Source organism: Dendronephthya gigantea, unplaced genomic scaffold (assembly GCF_004324835.1).
Source record: "Dendronephthya gigantea isolate DGI-Jeju-01 unplaced genomic scaffold, DenGig_1.0 000797F, whole genome shotgun sequence".
Taxonomy (NCBI): Eukaryota; Metazoa; Cnidaria; class Anthozoa; order Malacalcyonacea; family Nephtheidae; genus Dendronephthya; species Dendronephthya gigantea.
This window is the reverse complement of record NW_021163807.1, coordinates 3,390-21,259: the sequence shown is the minus strand read 5'-3', so window position 1 is coordinate 21,259 and position 17,870 is coordinate 3,390. Positions and strand designations below refer to the sequence as shown.

The 17,870-nt window shown below is 37.8% G+C and overlaps 1 protein-coding gene across 1 annotated transcript; it reads left to right on the top strand.

The window, feature by feature from the left end:
- Positions 1-5,185: 5,185 nt before the first annotated feature.
- LOC114544462 (deleted in malignant brain tumors 1 protein-like) lies at positions 5,186-17,598 on the top strand (the record flags this gene model as incomplete). Its single annotated transcript, XM_028563098.1, has 5 exons — positions 5,186-5,399; positions 5,671-5,955; positions 6,508-6,831; positions 7,371-7,706; positions 17,387-17,598. Coding segments are annotated over exons 1-5 (1,371 nt in total), but the record flags the coding sequence as incomplete, so codon positions are not given.
- Positions 17,599-17,870: the final 272 nt, after the last annotated feature.

The window sequence follows — 17,870 nt, the reverse complement described above, 5'->3', positions numbered from 1 at the left end:
TTTATTGCAGCGAGCGAAAATCGAAAGCGGGTGTTCGGTCTTTTTTAATGTTATAAACCTTTAAACACTTGATTAGCGATAGTTCACTAACATTATAGCTAGTTGAGGTTGACGATTGGCGTGATTGATTGTATTTCTATCGCCACCAAAGTGGGACATTCCATCCTCGGCCTCAGCCCCCTCAATAAAAAATTGCTTCCTACGGGCCTGAGAAACCAGGAAACATTTGTGTGAAATCTTTCTTGTCAAAATGCGCTGAACAAATACTCTTTTGCTTCTGGACTTTCGTCACCAGAAAACGGTATAAAATGAAGAGAAACTTCTTTGTCCGCATTAGAGGTGATAGACCAACCCCCAACAATACATCTATTCGGCATATTTCTATTTGCGTGACTTTTTTGCGCCGTCACATTTCTTACAACAACATCTGAATAATGCACGCTAATGATTTTGTAATATAATTTGTAACCGGTTCCTACTTTAACGTCACATCAATGATTTTGTACCAATCCCTTTTGCGCGGTTTCCTTTGCCAAATTCTATGTTTAAGTGGCAATAACTTCTAAACAAAAGTCGCAATTGCAATTCGTTTTTTTTTATACACTGGTAACACTAGTAACAAAGATTCTAAAATGTAAAATTCATTTTTTGGTCACGAGCACTCTCTAAAGCGCTTATCATTTCATTTTCATATTTCTATCATTCTTAGATATTTGTTAATTTATTTCATCTTATCTCCTGGAGATATATCGTATCTAAAACATGTATTACATGCTTTCTAAACTCAGCCAGTGCTAAATTATTGCACAGCTTTCCATAAGACAAGCCCTGTGCTCCTCAGCTATATTTTCCTGTTTTTGCCAGCATCAAATAATTTCATAACTTTGTTCTTAGCTCAGAAGGTCCACTTCATTGATCTTTTTAAAAAATTCTAAGTCAAATGGGACATCGCCCTAAAGGTTTTGTTAAAATCAGCATTTGTTTGTCATCATGACATGCCAAGCAAGTCACGCATGCAAACATCGGGCAAAAACCGGGTAACTCAATTTGGCTTCAGTTTCGTATGTGTATATCGCTAATCTGTGAAAAAATAAAAAGAATCGCCATATTATCTCGAATTGAGCATCACTGATCTAAATAATGAACTGAAACTTAGCCGCATGAGCAAACACACCTCACCTCCTATAACGGCATGTATTTCTAGCCATGCAAACAAGTAATAATATATTTTTCAGATATAGCTAATCCTAATTAATGGTAATATCCAGCTGATATCATAGTTAATTTCGTAGATTTCATGCCCACTTTCCATGCACTAGGCGGAATTTTGCGTGCACACGATTTCGAAAGTTGCGACAAGTGGAAAACAGGAAATAGTTTTGTGAAATGGCATACTAATTAACACTGCGTTCACATGAAATTAGGCCTCTCAACTTTGAACATGCGTTAACAAAATAATAACCGAAGCATATTTTATCGTTTCAGTTACCAGTTCACCAGATGACAAGCTTCGCCTTCATAACTGGCACCATTCTTTTTTTAATTCAATTTGTACCACATCAGTGTCAAGGTAAATCGTTATGGAGATTGAGATACGATACTCCCACCTATGTATTGCAATAAGTATAGAGTTATTCATTTTCATGTATATTCCCATTCCAAGAAAGAAAAGTTCGAGGGGGGAGGTTTACATTACACCACTCAATTCTAAAAATAACAAATCGAGGTTTTGGGAAATTTTCCTGATAAAACGCTAAATATACCCTAAAATACACTGAAGACAGCTTCACGTCGAATGTGAAGAAAAATTGCCCACTGCACGATTTTCACATAATACATTTGTGTCAGAACCATACTCTTTTTCCTTAAATCATCGCTAAAAAAATGTCGGGCATCAGAATGCAAACGTTTGAGATGCATTGTGAATTCAGGTTTCCTATCTGGGTCGCTAAGGTTACAAGGACTATCAAGTAGTAGTGCTGGCCGAGTGGAAGTATTACACAAAGGATACTGGGGAACAATCTGCGATGATGGATGGGATATGAAAGATGCTAAAGTCGCATGTCGTCAACTTGGTTATCAAGATGTTGCAAGAACTCTTCAGAGGAATGAGGTTCCTTCTGGTTCAGGAAATATTTGGCTAGTCGCTCTCGCTTGTACTGGAGTGGAAGAAAACATTACAAGCTGTTATCATAATGGTTGGGGGATTCATTCCTGCTCTCATTCTCAAGATGCCGGAGTAAAATGTTCTACAACAGGTATGAAGTTGTCAATATATTTGGTGAAAAATTTGCGAAAAATTTGGCAATTTTCCTGGACATGGAGCAGGGTTATTTGATAACGAGCATGGATGGAATGTCTTTACAGCACTTTTAATTTTATGGTGTTAATTTAGGACGAAAAAAGGAGCTAAAAAAAAAGTACAAAATTACATGTTTTCGAGTGCCATTTTAACCTATCCTATAAGGGAAACAATAATTGGGGGGGGGACATATTCATATTTTCATGTTGTGCAAGATTAATTTATTTTCAAAGCCATTGTCTTTACAGAAATATATGAATCTTTGCCCCACCCCCAATCATCGTATCCCGTACGCCACTGACCGTTCTTACCGCTCATCTTTTTATATTCGGCTAAATATTAATCTGCTCAGCGATAATATAAAGAATGACAAGATATTTAGAAATTGTTACATTTCGCCTAAATCTGCTTCTGTATCAACCTATATCACTTCTTTGTTATATCCGAAAGGTGTTAAGTGTCAGGGGTCTTAAAGTAGCTCTTCTAAATCAACTCCCGAATCTATGATGCTAAATTAACGCCTAAATCGGTGTTAATAAATTAGCACATGTTATTTAACACCTCAGCAACGAGTAAAACAAACACCTATGAAGGTGCTATTGTAACACTCTAAAATTAACAGTGAGATACGCTTTCAGTTAAACGTTTTTCAGTCCAGGCCTTTGTTGATGATCATGTCCGAAAAGATCATTACTAGATTATATTACTTGACATTTACACCACTATTATGTAAATACTCACCTACTTTTGTCCCATTAGCATTATACATGCTTTTTAGATCTTTCAATTTCTCCAGTTCAATTGCGGTTACAAGGACCATTAAGTGCAAATGGTATCGGTCGTGTTGAAGTATTCTATCATGGATACTGGGGAACAATCTGTGATTATGGATGGGATACGCAAGATGCTAAAGTTGTTTGTCGTCAACTTGGTTATAATCTAGATCATGTACACAGTAGAACTCTTTATAGAAACCTGGTCCCGTCTGGTTCTGGACAGATATGGTTAGCCCACGTAGCTTGTAAAGGAGAGGAAAATAACATTAGAAGTTGTTCTCATAATGGTTGGGGGGCTAATAAACATTGTTCTCATTCTTACGACGCCGGAGTTGAATGTTCTAGCACAGGTAAGATACTTCAAAATCAAATTTTTGAAACCACTGTTTACTGGCATTAATGATATGTTTTTTGAACGTTGGTAAAAAATAAACCTTTTCCATCGACCAGGCAGAAATCATTTCTTCAGCCGGCAAGCAGGCTCTTAGCATAGAGAGAGAGAGGAGAGAAAAAAGTCTGCCAGCGCACGTGAAAAAGAATTAGTCTGTGCCGATCTTGCAACGCTGTAAATCGAATATTAAATAAATCTGTGGCCGTTTAAACACAGAGACGGTGCGAAGTAAATAATTACTGTTACTAATTACGCTTGTGTATGTTGACATTACATAGCCAAATCCAAAGTTGTTCAAATAGTGGTTTTGCGCATGCGCGAAGTTCGGACGAGTAGAAGACTGGTAATAAGTAACTTCGTAATTTGCTAAGACAAAAAGTTTCCATCTCAATAAAAATGTAACGAATTTAGCTCTCATTTTACCAAATATTTTGTAATTTTTCTTTTAGGCTATTACGGAATCGCTTTAACTTTGAAAGTTTAATTTTGAATTTTCATGATCATAGAACAAATATCACTTCAGAGCTTTTACAGTCGACAGCAATTACTGAATACACAGTCCAGAAACAAAGTTTAAAAGTTCAATTTTTTAAATTTCAGCTATTAAAGTCCATAAGCTTCGTGCTTAAAGAAACGGGAAAAGGGACGATGTTTATTTACTTCCAGATTTGCATGATCACAATAATTACCAGTCAACCGACGTTTTACCCCCGAATGTATGATGATTTGTTTAACATGATCAGTTACGAAAACATATACCGTAAGAAATACCGTAAAACAACTTAAACTTATGTCGTGACCATGTGAATCTGGTATAGTGTAAACGAGTTCATTGGTCATTGACTCTATAGTCGCGGGGTTCATCATTATCATAGACAATTGTCGATCCCATAATGCCAATCACGTCGAGCCTATTTTGCAACATATGTGTTTATTCGTCGAACCTATTTTGCAACATCGTGATGTGATTTGAGGCTGCTTTGATTATTAATCTCGTTCAGAAAAATAGTCGAAACACTTAGTACATTTTTTCTGGTTAACCCACAATTATTTTATTTGTTTAATTATACGTTCGGCGTATCTATACTAAGCCAAACGTTTTCATTATAAACAAATGCTTTGTAAATGAATTGAAATGACTTAACTTCAAATACAAATTCCGGTTACGTATATGTTCCACACTAGAAATACATGCATGCAGCAACCCCTCGCTATTTAAACCGAGTACACAATTAACCATTTCCCAATTGATCAAGATACCGGGTCTAATCGCGAACGGCAAAGCATCTAGGGACTGTTTGGAGGAACCGGAAATATTAAACAGTACACAATTTTCAGAAACAAAGAAAAAGCTTCAAATGTTAATTCTTCTGTGATTGATTCAAAATTGTGGCAAAAAAATTAGGGGTCACCGATCTCGTTTCCGATATAAAATCAATTTTCAATTATAATGGGCGCTTTTTTCTATTCAAGAGACGTTAATAGAAAAAAACTATTTACGACACCTTTTTACGGATAAATCATCTAAAGCGCGAACGTTTAATAGAAAAATTGGTGTCACTAACGTTAGTTGATCGCGGTTTGACATTCTTTTAAGATTTGCCAGCTACGCCTGTTTCTCTCCGGTTACAAGGACCATTGAGTACAAAGGGTACTGGTCGTGTTGAAGTATTCTATCATGGCCATTGGGGAAGAATCTGTTATGATGGATGGGATATGAGAGATGCGAGGGTTGTATGTCGTCAACTTGGTTATAAAGATGCTGTCAGAACACTTCGAAGGAATATTCCTTCAGGTTCAGGAATTATATGGCTAGCTTACGTCGCTTGTAATGGAAAAGAACAAAATATCACAAGTTGTACCCACAGTCCTTGGGGAGTTAATCATTGCTCTCATTACCAAGACGCCGGAGTGGAGTGTTCCACAATTGGTATGAAAATATTACCGAAAAGAATTAATGCAGGAAATAAGTATATTCAGTTAACATCGTTGCATCTTAAGGTTGTATCGTTGCATCTTATTCAATTAACATCATTGTATCTTAAAAACAAAAACTGGGGCACCTAAAACACCAAGCTGAAAATTATGTTTTTCAAACTTTCTCTTTAGATGTTTCACGTAAATTCTCCTGCGTCTTGCAATCCATCATGTTTATGTTAGCTCGACTTCACACACTGGCTGACGCAGATTTTTTTTTAAAGATTTTTCAGACGAGGCTGTAAGAATAAGATTACAAGGACCATCAAGTACAAATGGTACTGGCCGTGTTGAATTATTTTATCATGGATATTGGGGGACAATCTGCAGCTTTGGTTGGGACATGAAAGATGCTAGGGTTGTCTGTCGTCAACTCGGTTATGATCTGGATCATACATATGTTAGGGCACTTCCTAGTAATCTTGTTCCACCTGGTTCTGGGCCAGTATGGTTATCTCGCGTCTCTTGTACTGGGGAAGAACAAAATTTAACAAGCTGCTCTCATAGTGGTTGGGGAAACAATCTTTGTTCTCATTCTCATGACATCGGAGTGGAATGTACTAGAAAAGGTATTTTTATAAATCACAATCCCCAATTCTATTGTGAGAATTGTATATTAGTATAATTGAAATTTTGATGGAAATTCGACAAAAATGGCTTACTACATGTGTTCGACGTTACTAATTTTCATAATAATTATTTTCATGTTAATATAGAAAATTTGAAAATTTTGGCAAAATTCTTACAAAAAATATTTTCACCTTTTAATTTCCGGAAAATAAAGATCTAGACACCAACAAGTCTCATTAAACTTCAATTTGAAGGATCCCACACAAAAATGTTTTTGAATTTTTTTCTTACATCTTCGAAAATCGCCAGGCTTGTAGAGAATGTACTTGTGTGAGTTCGATCTATATGTAATTACAGATACTCAGGTTGATTTTCAAAGAGTTGTATTATTAGGGGACAAGGACATTTTTCCTAGGCATATTCTTGTGAAGTGCGACCATACTATCCCTCTGATTCTCTGGGTGAGACAAACTTTTATCATTAACTTGCAGCAGCTGTAATAGTAAGGTTGCAAGGACCATCAAGTTCAAATGGTACTGGTCGTGTTGAGGTATTCTATCACGGGCAATGGGGTACAATCTGTGATTATGAATGGGATATGAGAGATGCCAGGGTTGTTTGTCGTCAACTTGGTTATCGAGATGCTGTTAGGGCCCTCAAAGGTGGCCAGGTACCTCCTGGTTCTGGAAAGACATGGTTACCTTATGTTTCCTGCACTGGAGAAGAGAACAATATTGTAAGCTGTCCTCGTAATAATTGGGGATATTATTCCTGCTCTCATTCTAGAGACGCTGGAGTCGAATGTTCAACAAAAGGTATTAGTGAATTCAGGGCCTAGCTAGAAGCTTAATTGGGGGGAGGTGTATATTCATATATTCATCTTATGCCTGACTGATTTCTTTAGCACGCTCTTGTTCCTACGGTAATGAATATATGACTTTTATGTATGTATAGGATTTATGCACATGTAGTATAATGATGAAAAAAAAATCTTTCACTGCGTAGACGTGCGATTTTTATATTTTAATGCTGTTCACTCCTTTTGAGTGGACGAACGATTTTCCTCAGTTCACCAAATTAGGCGATCTAGCTACGGTCCTGCTATTGATTTGGTAAAAGTTTATCGTAAGGCCAGCATAATTATATACCATGAGATTTTTTCTCACAATTGTCGCACGCTATTTCTGTGATGAATCAACCTCCTAAAAGTTGCCAACGCCAATGCATGGCATGCAAAAGTAAAAGGTCGTAAAATTCTGTGATTTCATACCATTTGTGACAGGAAAATATCTGTTAATATTATTCCGAAATTTTCTATACTATTCTACCTATTTATTAATAACTTATTCCTAAGATTTTTCAACCAAACCTGTGCTGGTCAGGTTGCAAGGACCGCTGAGTGCAAATGGTACTGGTCGTGTTGAAATATTGTATCATGGTTATTGGGGAACAATCTGTGATCGTGATTGGGATATGAGAGATGCCAGGGTTGTATGTCGACAACTTGGGTATGCAGATGTTGTTAGAACTCTTCAAAGGCACCAGGTTCCTTCTGGTTCCGGAGAGATATGGTTATCTTATGTCGCTTGTACCGGGGAAGAGAAGAATATTTCAGATTGTTCTCATAATGGTTGGGGGAATCATTATTGCTCCCATCATAACGACGCCGGAGTAGAATGTTCCTCAACAGGTAAATAAATAGTCCCAGATTATACCCATTGGGATATAAATACTGATACGTTATATGAATCATTTATGAATTACTAATTAGATTTGAATATATAATAACGTATCGGGTTATCATTTACTGCATCATAATTGAAAAGCTATCATTAATTGCAAGAATAATTTACCATGTCGGTTTGAAACATTGTAATTCGAAATAGCTGCGCGGCTAGAGAAAAAACTATATTATATCCCATTTGACGCATGCTTTTTTTGCTGTCGAGCGTAGCGAGGCAGCAACCTAATCTTCACTGCGTCTTGAATTTCTTTGTGACTTGCCCCAGTCTCGTCGCGAACTATGTATTGCGAGCTTGAATTATCTCGATTATGAAAAATTTTGGGTCTCAGGATTTTCATAAACAATAGATTTATGACGTTTCGTGACGCATATGTCAAGGCGCATATATAATTCGTTACATCACATTACACGTGGAACTTGCTTCAAAATGTTTATCGAAATATTTTTCCGACATGTAGCTGTTTGTCATGAACATTTTTCAAGGTAAGACACAAATTACACTCGAATTATTTCACTGATTGAAATTTGAAACCAATGAATCAGCTGTATTTTAACTAAGGTTCTGTTATTTTAGTACGTAGGACTCTTCATTCAACAGATGTTAAAGAGAAGTTAAAAATCTGAGCTTGATCAGAAGGTGTAAATAATGACAGTGATTGTTTATTATTTATGTCGTTATGAAAATATCAATTGAACAGTATCGTGGCCACAATGCCATTGAAACACATCTGTAATTGTATACGGATGGCAAATGTATTTATTACCCTACTTGTATATAAATACTATATAATTATTAATTTAGTTGTCTGTATATAGAGCCCTTATAACCTATATGTAATGCATGCTTCTCCTAATGTAATAAAAATGTACCATAAATCTAGTCATTTCGTGTGTTTTAATCTGTATCTAGTTTGTTTATTTTTAGCCTTATTTAATATATATATTATAATATATAATAATATATATATATATATATATATATATATATATATCCGAAGACTCATCCAAAATTTGGAGAGGAGGGAGGGTTAACTGGTGTGGAGTCGTTATTCATTATCTTCTGCTGATCGAAGGTCTTGACTTATTCTCGTATTACCTTCTCTCTGGCCACAAAATTCGTCCCGTTGTCCGAGATAACATAAGAAGGCGTCCCCTTCCGTGCACATAACCGCACAAATGCGTTTATTAACAAATCGGCGTCTAAGCTGTACGCCATTTCCAGGTGTACCGCGCAGGTAGTTGAACAGGTCAACGGGCAAAGGTATCGCTTCATCCGCGGCTTCCCACGTCGTTGTTTCGTCAGAAATGGTCCTGCGAAATCTGTGCCAATTCGCTCAAATGCTCTTAAGGGTAAAGTTATTCTTGGAGTTGGCAGGGGAGCCATTATTTGACCACATGGCTTCGCGAGGAACCTTCGTCTGCATCCAGGACATTTACAATTAGAGTTCTAACAGTCAATCTCCCTTTTATAATCCAAAATCTCGAACGAAGTTCTGTGAAGAGGTATTCTGTTCCCATTGATCTGGGTTGGAATGTCTCTGTATCTCTGCAACTGGATTGGCTCCAAATGGCTTGAATGCACGGCTTTGGTAAAGCACCCAATACAGGACGTTCGATAATCCGTCCAGTACGTTGCTCCATTCACTTTAGTGGCGTGATTCGGCTCTTGGAAGCGACTATCGATGAGGTGGATTCGCGATCTTCGTAATTACTGACAAGATAATAATAATAATAATAATTTTAATACTTGTATAGCCCTATTTACAGTGACAGATCAATAGCGCTTAACATGCACAGGTTCGTTCTATAAGCAATGTCTACAACTAGTATAAAATAAATAATTTACAAACTAAAATAGAAATATTATATTAAAAATTGACTTCTATAAATTGATTTCTATAAATAAATTGACTAAAATTATTAAAAATTAATTTCTATATTAAAAATTGGTTAAAAAGATAGGTCTTAAGTGATTTCTTAAACACTTCACTTGCAGTTATTGTTCTAATATTAACTGGAAGACTATTCCATAACTGAGGTGCAGCCGCATGAAACGATCTGCCACCCAATGTCACAAGCATTTTCTCTTTCGGAGGTTGCAGCAAAATGCCGCTGTTAGATCGAAGACTGTATGAGGACTTAGACTTGACTGTAATCAAATCTTGAATGTAAGAGGGTGCTAGCCCGTGGATGGCCTTAAAAGTTAAAAGTAACACTTTAAAGTGAATTCTTGCGTGGACAGGAAGCCAATGTAGTTCGCGCAGAACAGGAGTAATGTGGGAGTGCTTCCGAATGTCCATGACCAGTCTGGCAGCGGCATTTTGAACGCGTTGGAGTTTAGAAATCTGTTTTTTGGGAAGACCATAAAGTAAGCTGTTGCAGTAGTCTAATTTGCTGGTAATAAATGCATGTACTAGGATCAACAAGCTGTCTTTAGACAAAAACTTCTTAATACGCCTGATGTTATGAAGATGGAAAAAGCATGCTTTACATACATTTGTAACATGAGTGGACATCTTCAAATGTGAATCAAGCCAGCTTCCTAGATTCTTGACAATGGGCCTAGGATAGATTGTGGAATTGTTTACTGAGATGCTCGTAGGTTGTAATTTACTCAGTTGCTGACGAGTACCAATAATCATGAACTCAGTCTTATCGTCATTTATCAGCAGTCTATCATGGATCATCCACCGCCTAATCTTCTCTATACAATTCTCCATAGCTAACACAGCGTCTTGTTGTGATGAACCAGAATTAGGCTTAAAACTTAAATAAAGTTGTGTATCATCAGCATAGCCATGTGCGTCAGGAAGCTGGTCTTCAATCACTTTGAACAGCTTCGATGCGTATAAGACACTGCTGCATAGAAATCTTGGGATGCGTCTGAGAAGGTGTGCATTTAGACGTCCGTAGGTTCCGGCAAGCGAAGAGGGCGAGGGACTTCAAATCCGTTTAAAAGTCGCTCAGTTATTTTACCCAATTGTTCCACTCTGCACAAATCGTGTGGCATTTTGTCTTCACAACCAATTTCAGCTGCCCATGTCTTTCGCAACAATAATTTCGCTCGTATAATGAAAGGAGCCAGAAAATGCAATGGATCGCATTATCCACTGCATCTGCGGCCTTCGGGAAGCGATCTTTCTGAAGAGGTATTTGCGCATGTTTGACGCTGAAACTCGTAAATTTTGGGTTCTTTTTCTTTGTTCAAATCACGCCATAGAAAACGATGAAAAGGTCGATCTTTCTCTGCAAGTCTGACTTGTAAGAACATCTGAGAGATATCTGCTCTCACTGCCGCAGGTTCTCTTCGAAACCTGGTTAAAATGTCTACCAATTCTCGTTGGAGCTTGGGCGCGTCGTTCAGACATTTGTTTTTAATTGCGCTGTGTCAGAATTATCTGGTTGTATGCAATAGCGACATCCGGTTTCTTTCTTAGGGACGACTCCAGCTGCAGTGCCTTAAATGAGCCATGTCGTAGTTGTCGGCGAAATCGGGTTCACCATCTCTCCAAGGAACACCTACTTCATATCTCCCGTTAGTGTAATAATGGGTTGATTGCACAATTTCAACTCCTGTTTTCGCGTCTGTTGTCAGTGGTCGAACGTTCTCGTCCTTAATGCCAATGGCTTCAAGCCCTCAAAAAATTTCAAGATTGTCACTTATTTCTTGAATATGTTCGGTATGGTATGTACGTGTCATGTGGGATTGGGTGGTCTATGTCGTCCGGGTTCTTACTCGTTGGACCAAAACAGATCAACCGAGGGGCGTTTGTCGTGCTACTGGGTCTTTAACATTCTTTCCTGTAACTTCTCTTAACACTTTAAGGAATACATGGTGATCGCTTTCGTTTAAAATATCGATCTGCTTTCGCTTTCAAACTCTTTCAAACTGGATGGTCTCCAAGTGTGGCAAATTGCCCTTAAATTCGTTCCGCTCAATTGCCGGCGTGTTCCCCGTTACGTTAGCTAACACATTTGCTTCCACAGGCAATGAAAAGGTTCCATTCATTGATATGACCACAAACTCTATATACTGTATACGTTTCGACTGTCACTTAAACTCCGTCCCGCCTGTTCCTGATATGGTCAAATCCAGTTTTTCTCCTTTCAAGCGCAACTCTTCTGCTATATAGGCTTTCAGTGAAATATGATCAAATGGAGCAAGGATCAATCATAACATTGATTTTTAGCTTCTTGCCGCCAATTTCGACAATTGCAGGGAAAACCATCAATGTTATTTGTTCAACTCGGTTTGTCGTATAGGTTCTTGCGTCCGTCCCTCCAATTGAAGGATTGGTCTGATCTTGTTTGTTGTCATTATCTTCATTCTATTTTCTTATTCTCTCAGGGTCGTGCAACAAGCTGCTATGTCCTTTACTTTCAGCTCCGCTGACTCCACATTTTCTCTTTCTGCAACAATTCTTACTTCGGTGACCAGCCGCTAGACAAGAAAAGCACCGTCCTATTTTAGCAATTAGTTGATTTCGTGTAGCTACAGGGAGCTTTTTAAATTCTGCACAAACCCAAGCCGGATGATTGGCGTCACAATTCCTAACGATAAATTTCCAAACTTTCTTATCCGCATTAAAGCCCAGATTATGACGTCATCCTCCATGGACGCTTTGGCGAATTCTCCCGTTTCCTCCTTAGCCTCATCCATGATGCAAGCACACCTCTCAATTTTAAAATCATGATCTTCATCCCGCTCATTTAACCAATACTTATAATCTCGGACGTATTACACTGGAAGTTTTTCCTTCACTGTCATGGTGCTAACTTCTAATTTCATCATCACCACGATCATCCTCTTGTAATACGATAAGAATACTGTCTAGCGTTAACAAGGCTTCCAGGTTATGGCGTCGTACCAAACTTGGGTAGTGCTCTTAAGGTTGCCAAATGGGTCAGGTTCTGTCTACGTTTACCACCGTACTTTTCTTTCGCGTTGTAACTTTTCTTTCGCCCTCTCGTACGCACGCTGAGTGAATCCAAGGTCCTTTACCGTCTCTAACGCTTTTCCTTTCAGACAGTTCTGCAGCCGTAGAATTTTCTCCTTTACTGGCATGTTTGTTTCATCAACAACTGATGTGAATGCCGCGTTCCACGTCTTGAAATCGGTTTATCAACATCAGAGAAGCTTAGCAGCTCTGCGCCTTTTAGTTTCAATAAGATGGGGGGTCGGGAATAGGACGAGATAGGGACGTTTTAATAGGTTCCGGATCGTCAATCACAGATGTTGCCTTTTTGTTATTCTTGCTGTATTCTTTCGCCCTTATTTCATTTTTCATGCTCTTCTTCTAATTTTTCTAGTCGTTCATTAGCATCCCTCGGTTATTGTTCTCGAAGTTCAACAATTGAGTCTCCTTTCTGTGACTTTGCGATCTAATCATTTGAGGATATGGTTATGTTTGATTTCACAGATGATTTACTTGATGATTTTATTATTGTTGACGAGTCCGATGCATTTTTACTCCGGCTTCAATAATCGCTCCCTGATATGCTCGTTAGCAGCATGGACACTAGTGTCCACTAAATCTAAAAATTCCGAGAGTTCCTAATCTACGTTTTCATAGATGCAGTTATTATTATAATTCCGACAGGCCTAAATATTCCTTGACGTATGATTCAGGACATTAGCATTTTACATTTATTAAAATTATCGCATAGCCAAAAGGAAATATGCAAGGTGAGCAAAACATGGAGCAAATCGAACATGAACAAATAGAAAGACACGCAGCTTATCAATGTAATCTGTGCTAACGACGTTTTCCAACTAATCCTGGGGAAAATGTTCATATGGGTACATGTAGAAAAAGATTTGTGGATACACATTCAACTCAATTAATGCCAGGTCAGGAGATACAAGATCATGTTACTGTCAATGTCAATACAACTCCAGGTGGCTATGTTGGAAGTGAGACTGGTAAAGCCAAGCATGCTGAAGAATTGGTAAGCTCTTGGCGTGATCAATTGATAGTGTTCTCTAAGATTCCCAAATCAGAACCTCAAGCAGCTTATGCAGGATTTATGAATGGCTTCATTCGCAAATTAACCTACCATATGAGAACAAACCCAACATTAAGCAGCATCTTTTAACATTATATGAAATAGTGGACAATAAGTTTATTCCAGCAATTACGAAGGTGCTTATTTGCTTAAAGGATGAGCTATTTCTTCTCTCTTCACAGGTAAAGAAAGGTGGTTTGGGAATCCCCTATTTTCTTGAACGCCCTATTCGAATTCACCAACTCCCGCATTGTCACTAACCAATTGGTACTAAAGATCAAGACAGCACTTCTCCTGTGGATGGGGAGTAGTATGGAAATTCCAGGAGGAACATAATTAAAGCTAGAGAAAACCGTAACCACAACAGGCCTACAGCAAGTCCGTGAGAAAATGAATCCCGAAGAAATTAGAGCAAATGATTTAAGCCGGTTAAAGGGAACATCTAGTTGGTTGACAATGCTACCATTGAAATCAGAATTTTTTTGGGGGGGAATAAATGGAGATTACTTCATGGTTGGCGAGTGCGTACGATTTTTATGCACGAGTTGTGAAGGATCGCAATACGAACGAGTGAGCGCAGCGAACGAGTGAGTTTGCGATCCTTCGCAACGAGTGCATACTAAAAATCGTACAAACGAGCCAACCATGAAGTAATTCAGTTGTTTATTAAATTTGTATAGAGATCAATTTGACAACGACACGCTTTTAATATACAAAAACACAGCGAGCAACAAAATCGAAACTTTATCCATCAAAACATATTTATTACCGTTCAGTTTCTTTGTAATTTTGTTCAATAGAAGTTAGATATTCTTTCCGAAAGATTTGAGAATGTGCTGAATGTAAAAATATCTTGAATATGAGAATTATGTTTTGAATTTCACTCCTATATTTCGACGCCATCTTGAAAGAAAATGTAAACAAAATGCCGCCAAAATGACATACGACCAATAAAAAGCCGTGTATGGCATTTTTTCACACGTGAAAAACATCGTACGTCCAATCAAATTGCATGAAATTTATTTACACAGTGAAATACGACTTTTATTTCATCATTCTGCTGTGCATAAATCTCTATACACATATAATAAGAGAAAATTCTATGATGTAGTCAGTCTTAGATATCGCTGGACACCGAAATATTTACCATCATTTTGTCCTTGTGGTAAGAGATATAATGTTGACCATGCTTTGTCCTGTATGAGATGTGGCTTCATATACAGGAGGCTATTGAAGGATGTATGATATGATGTTTAGGTTGAGCCACATCTCAAGACTGACGGGAGAAGCTCTTCCTGGTGGTACCAACTCATACGATGAGGCTGGTTTAGACGTCAGTGTGCGTGGTTTTTGGCAGAGGGGGCAACGGGCATTTTACGATGTGCGGGTTTTTAACCTTTTTTCTACGAGCTACCTGAGCCAAAATACAGCACTCAGAAAGAACGAGAATGAAAAGTAGAGATAATATAACCAATGTGTAATAGAAGTTGAGCATGGTTCATTTCCCCAGTTGGTTTTTACACCTTATGGGGGAATGGCAGAGAAGCAGAACGATTCATTGTCTAACTAACATTGAGATTGTCAGAGAAGAAACAATTTCTGTACAGCATGGTAATCAGTATTATGCCTACGAGGCTCTAAAACTGGGAAGAAGAAGTGAGATGTGACATTGCGAACATTGAAATATCGAATCCATTTGGTAGATTTCAGTAGATATGCTCAGATAAACACGAACAATATTTTAATATTTTAGCCTCAATTCAGGGTCAAGTTTAATAATATACTTTTACCATTTTTAATGTATTATTTATACAATTTTTAATAAAGTTTTCCCATTATTCTTTTTTTAATGTCTAGCTAGAATAATAGAATTACATGCTCGAAAGATAGATATTAAGAATATTTCTGAACGCGAGCCTTCCCCAACTGCTAAAACGAAATGGTTAGATAAGCTAAGGATTATATCTCTCAATTCAGAACATGGATGGACTTATTACCAAAATGTTCAGTAAGCTGTCACACACGCTTGAAAGTTATTAAATCAGCCAATAAAGGAACTTTTGTAAGCTATGTAGCCAACTAACAATTTCATTTCAGATAACAATTCGCTTCTTTGGCTAAAATTGATTGTTTATCTCCCAATCTCCTATGCTTTCAATAAAATGTTTCTATTTCCTAATTTGTACAGGCCCGTTTGATTCAAATATTGAATATTTTTTCAGATTTTTCAGCTACACCTGTTTCGTAAGGTTACAAGGACCATTAAATGGAACAGGAACGGGTCGTGTTGAAGTATTCTTTCGTGGTTATTGGGGAACAATTTGTGATAATGGGTGGGATATGAGAGACACAAGAGTTATTTGTCGTCAACTTGGTTATCCCGATTCTGTTAGAACTCTCAAAAGAAACGAGGCTCCTTCTGGTTCTGGACAGATATGGTTTTCTTACCTCTCTTGTTCTGGGGAAGAGCAAAATATAACAAGTTGTTCTTATAGATGGGATTATCCTTATTGCTCACATTACGCAGACGTTGGAGTAAAATGTTCAACAACAGGTAAGTCCAGGCAAACAAGCACTAATCTATCGTCAAATTCAACTCTCTGATATAAACGCAATTATACATTGCCAAGACCTGCAAATTCCCAAAGTACAGATGGCAAAAATTTTTAACACTTTTACAAATATGTACAGTACGTATACCAATTGTGTGGAACTCTTCCTCTAGTTCTTTGTGAAGAAAAACACATGAAATTTTCACATCACATTAACTACTCTAATGTATACGTTGATTGCTCTCAATTGTTAACGCGATTAACACCATTATTTCACATCATATCAGATATTCAATCGTCCATGTTCACTATTTTACAGCCATAACTGCACCACTCAGGTTACAAGGCCCATTAAGTGACGATGGTATTGGTCGTGTTGAAGTATTCTACAATGGAACTTGGGGAACAATCTGTGACAATAGATGGGATTTAAGAGATGCCGGGGTGGTGTGTCGTCAACTTGGTTACCAAGATGTTGCTCGGGCCTTCCGAGCGGGTTCGCAGTCCGTACCTTCCGGTTCTGGAAAGATATGGTTGCAGAATTTGGAATGTACTGGCTCAGAGCGTAATATAGCAAGTTGTTTCCATGGAGGTTGGGGTGTTGCTTATTGTTCACATTCAAGAGACGTAGGAGTTGAATGTAGTACAACAGGTAAAAGATTATAAATTATGACATTGTCTTCTGAATATATTTTAGTACATTATCACTGTAAACCATGGGCGTCAATCGAACGTTAATTGAGGGGATTCTGTTATGCCAGGCTGATTTGTATTGAAAGAGAATTGTTTTCAAAAGAGCAGAATATATTAATATGTATAGCATATTACGTATAGCAGAATATATTAATATGGTCCCTCACAATTAACGGTTAATTTAAAGAGAATGCTTTAAACTACTTTTTTATTTAGAGTGAACTCTTTTCCGGTTAATATCATCAATAATCTACTTGTCTTCTATAATTACTGGTTATCATTGTCCAAATTCATTTGCGTAGATATTCTTTCAAGGCTTTGCAGTTACACAAATGTCGTTTCACTTTAATCTTTTTCTTAAATATGTCTTTATAGATTTCTCAACTACGCCCGTGACGCTAAGGTTACGTGGACCATCAAGTGAAAATGGAGCAGGTCGTGTTGAGGTGTTCTATCACGGATATTGGGGTACAATCTGTGATTCTTTATGGGATTTCAGCGATGCTAGGGTTGTATGCCATCAACTTGGCTATCCGGATGCTGTTAAAACTCTTCAAAGAAACGAAGTCCCCAAAGGTTCTGGACAAGTATGGTTAGCATATGTCTCTTGTACTGGGGCAGAGCGCAATATAACAAGTTGTTCTCATAGTTCTTGGGGACTTTATCCTTGCACTCATCATCGCGACGCTGGAGTTCAATGTTCTACAACAGGTCGGTACTTACACATTATGCAGTATACAGTAGTCCCCCGCTAACTCGAACTCGCTTAACTCGAACTCCTCGCTAACTCGAACTAAATCCAATTCCCCTTGAATTTGACAGTGTTTTATAGTAATTTACTCCGCTTAACTCGAACTCG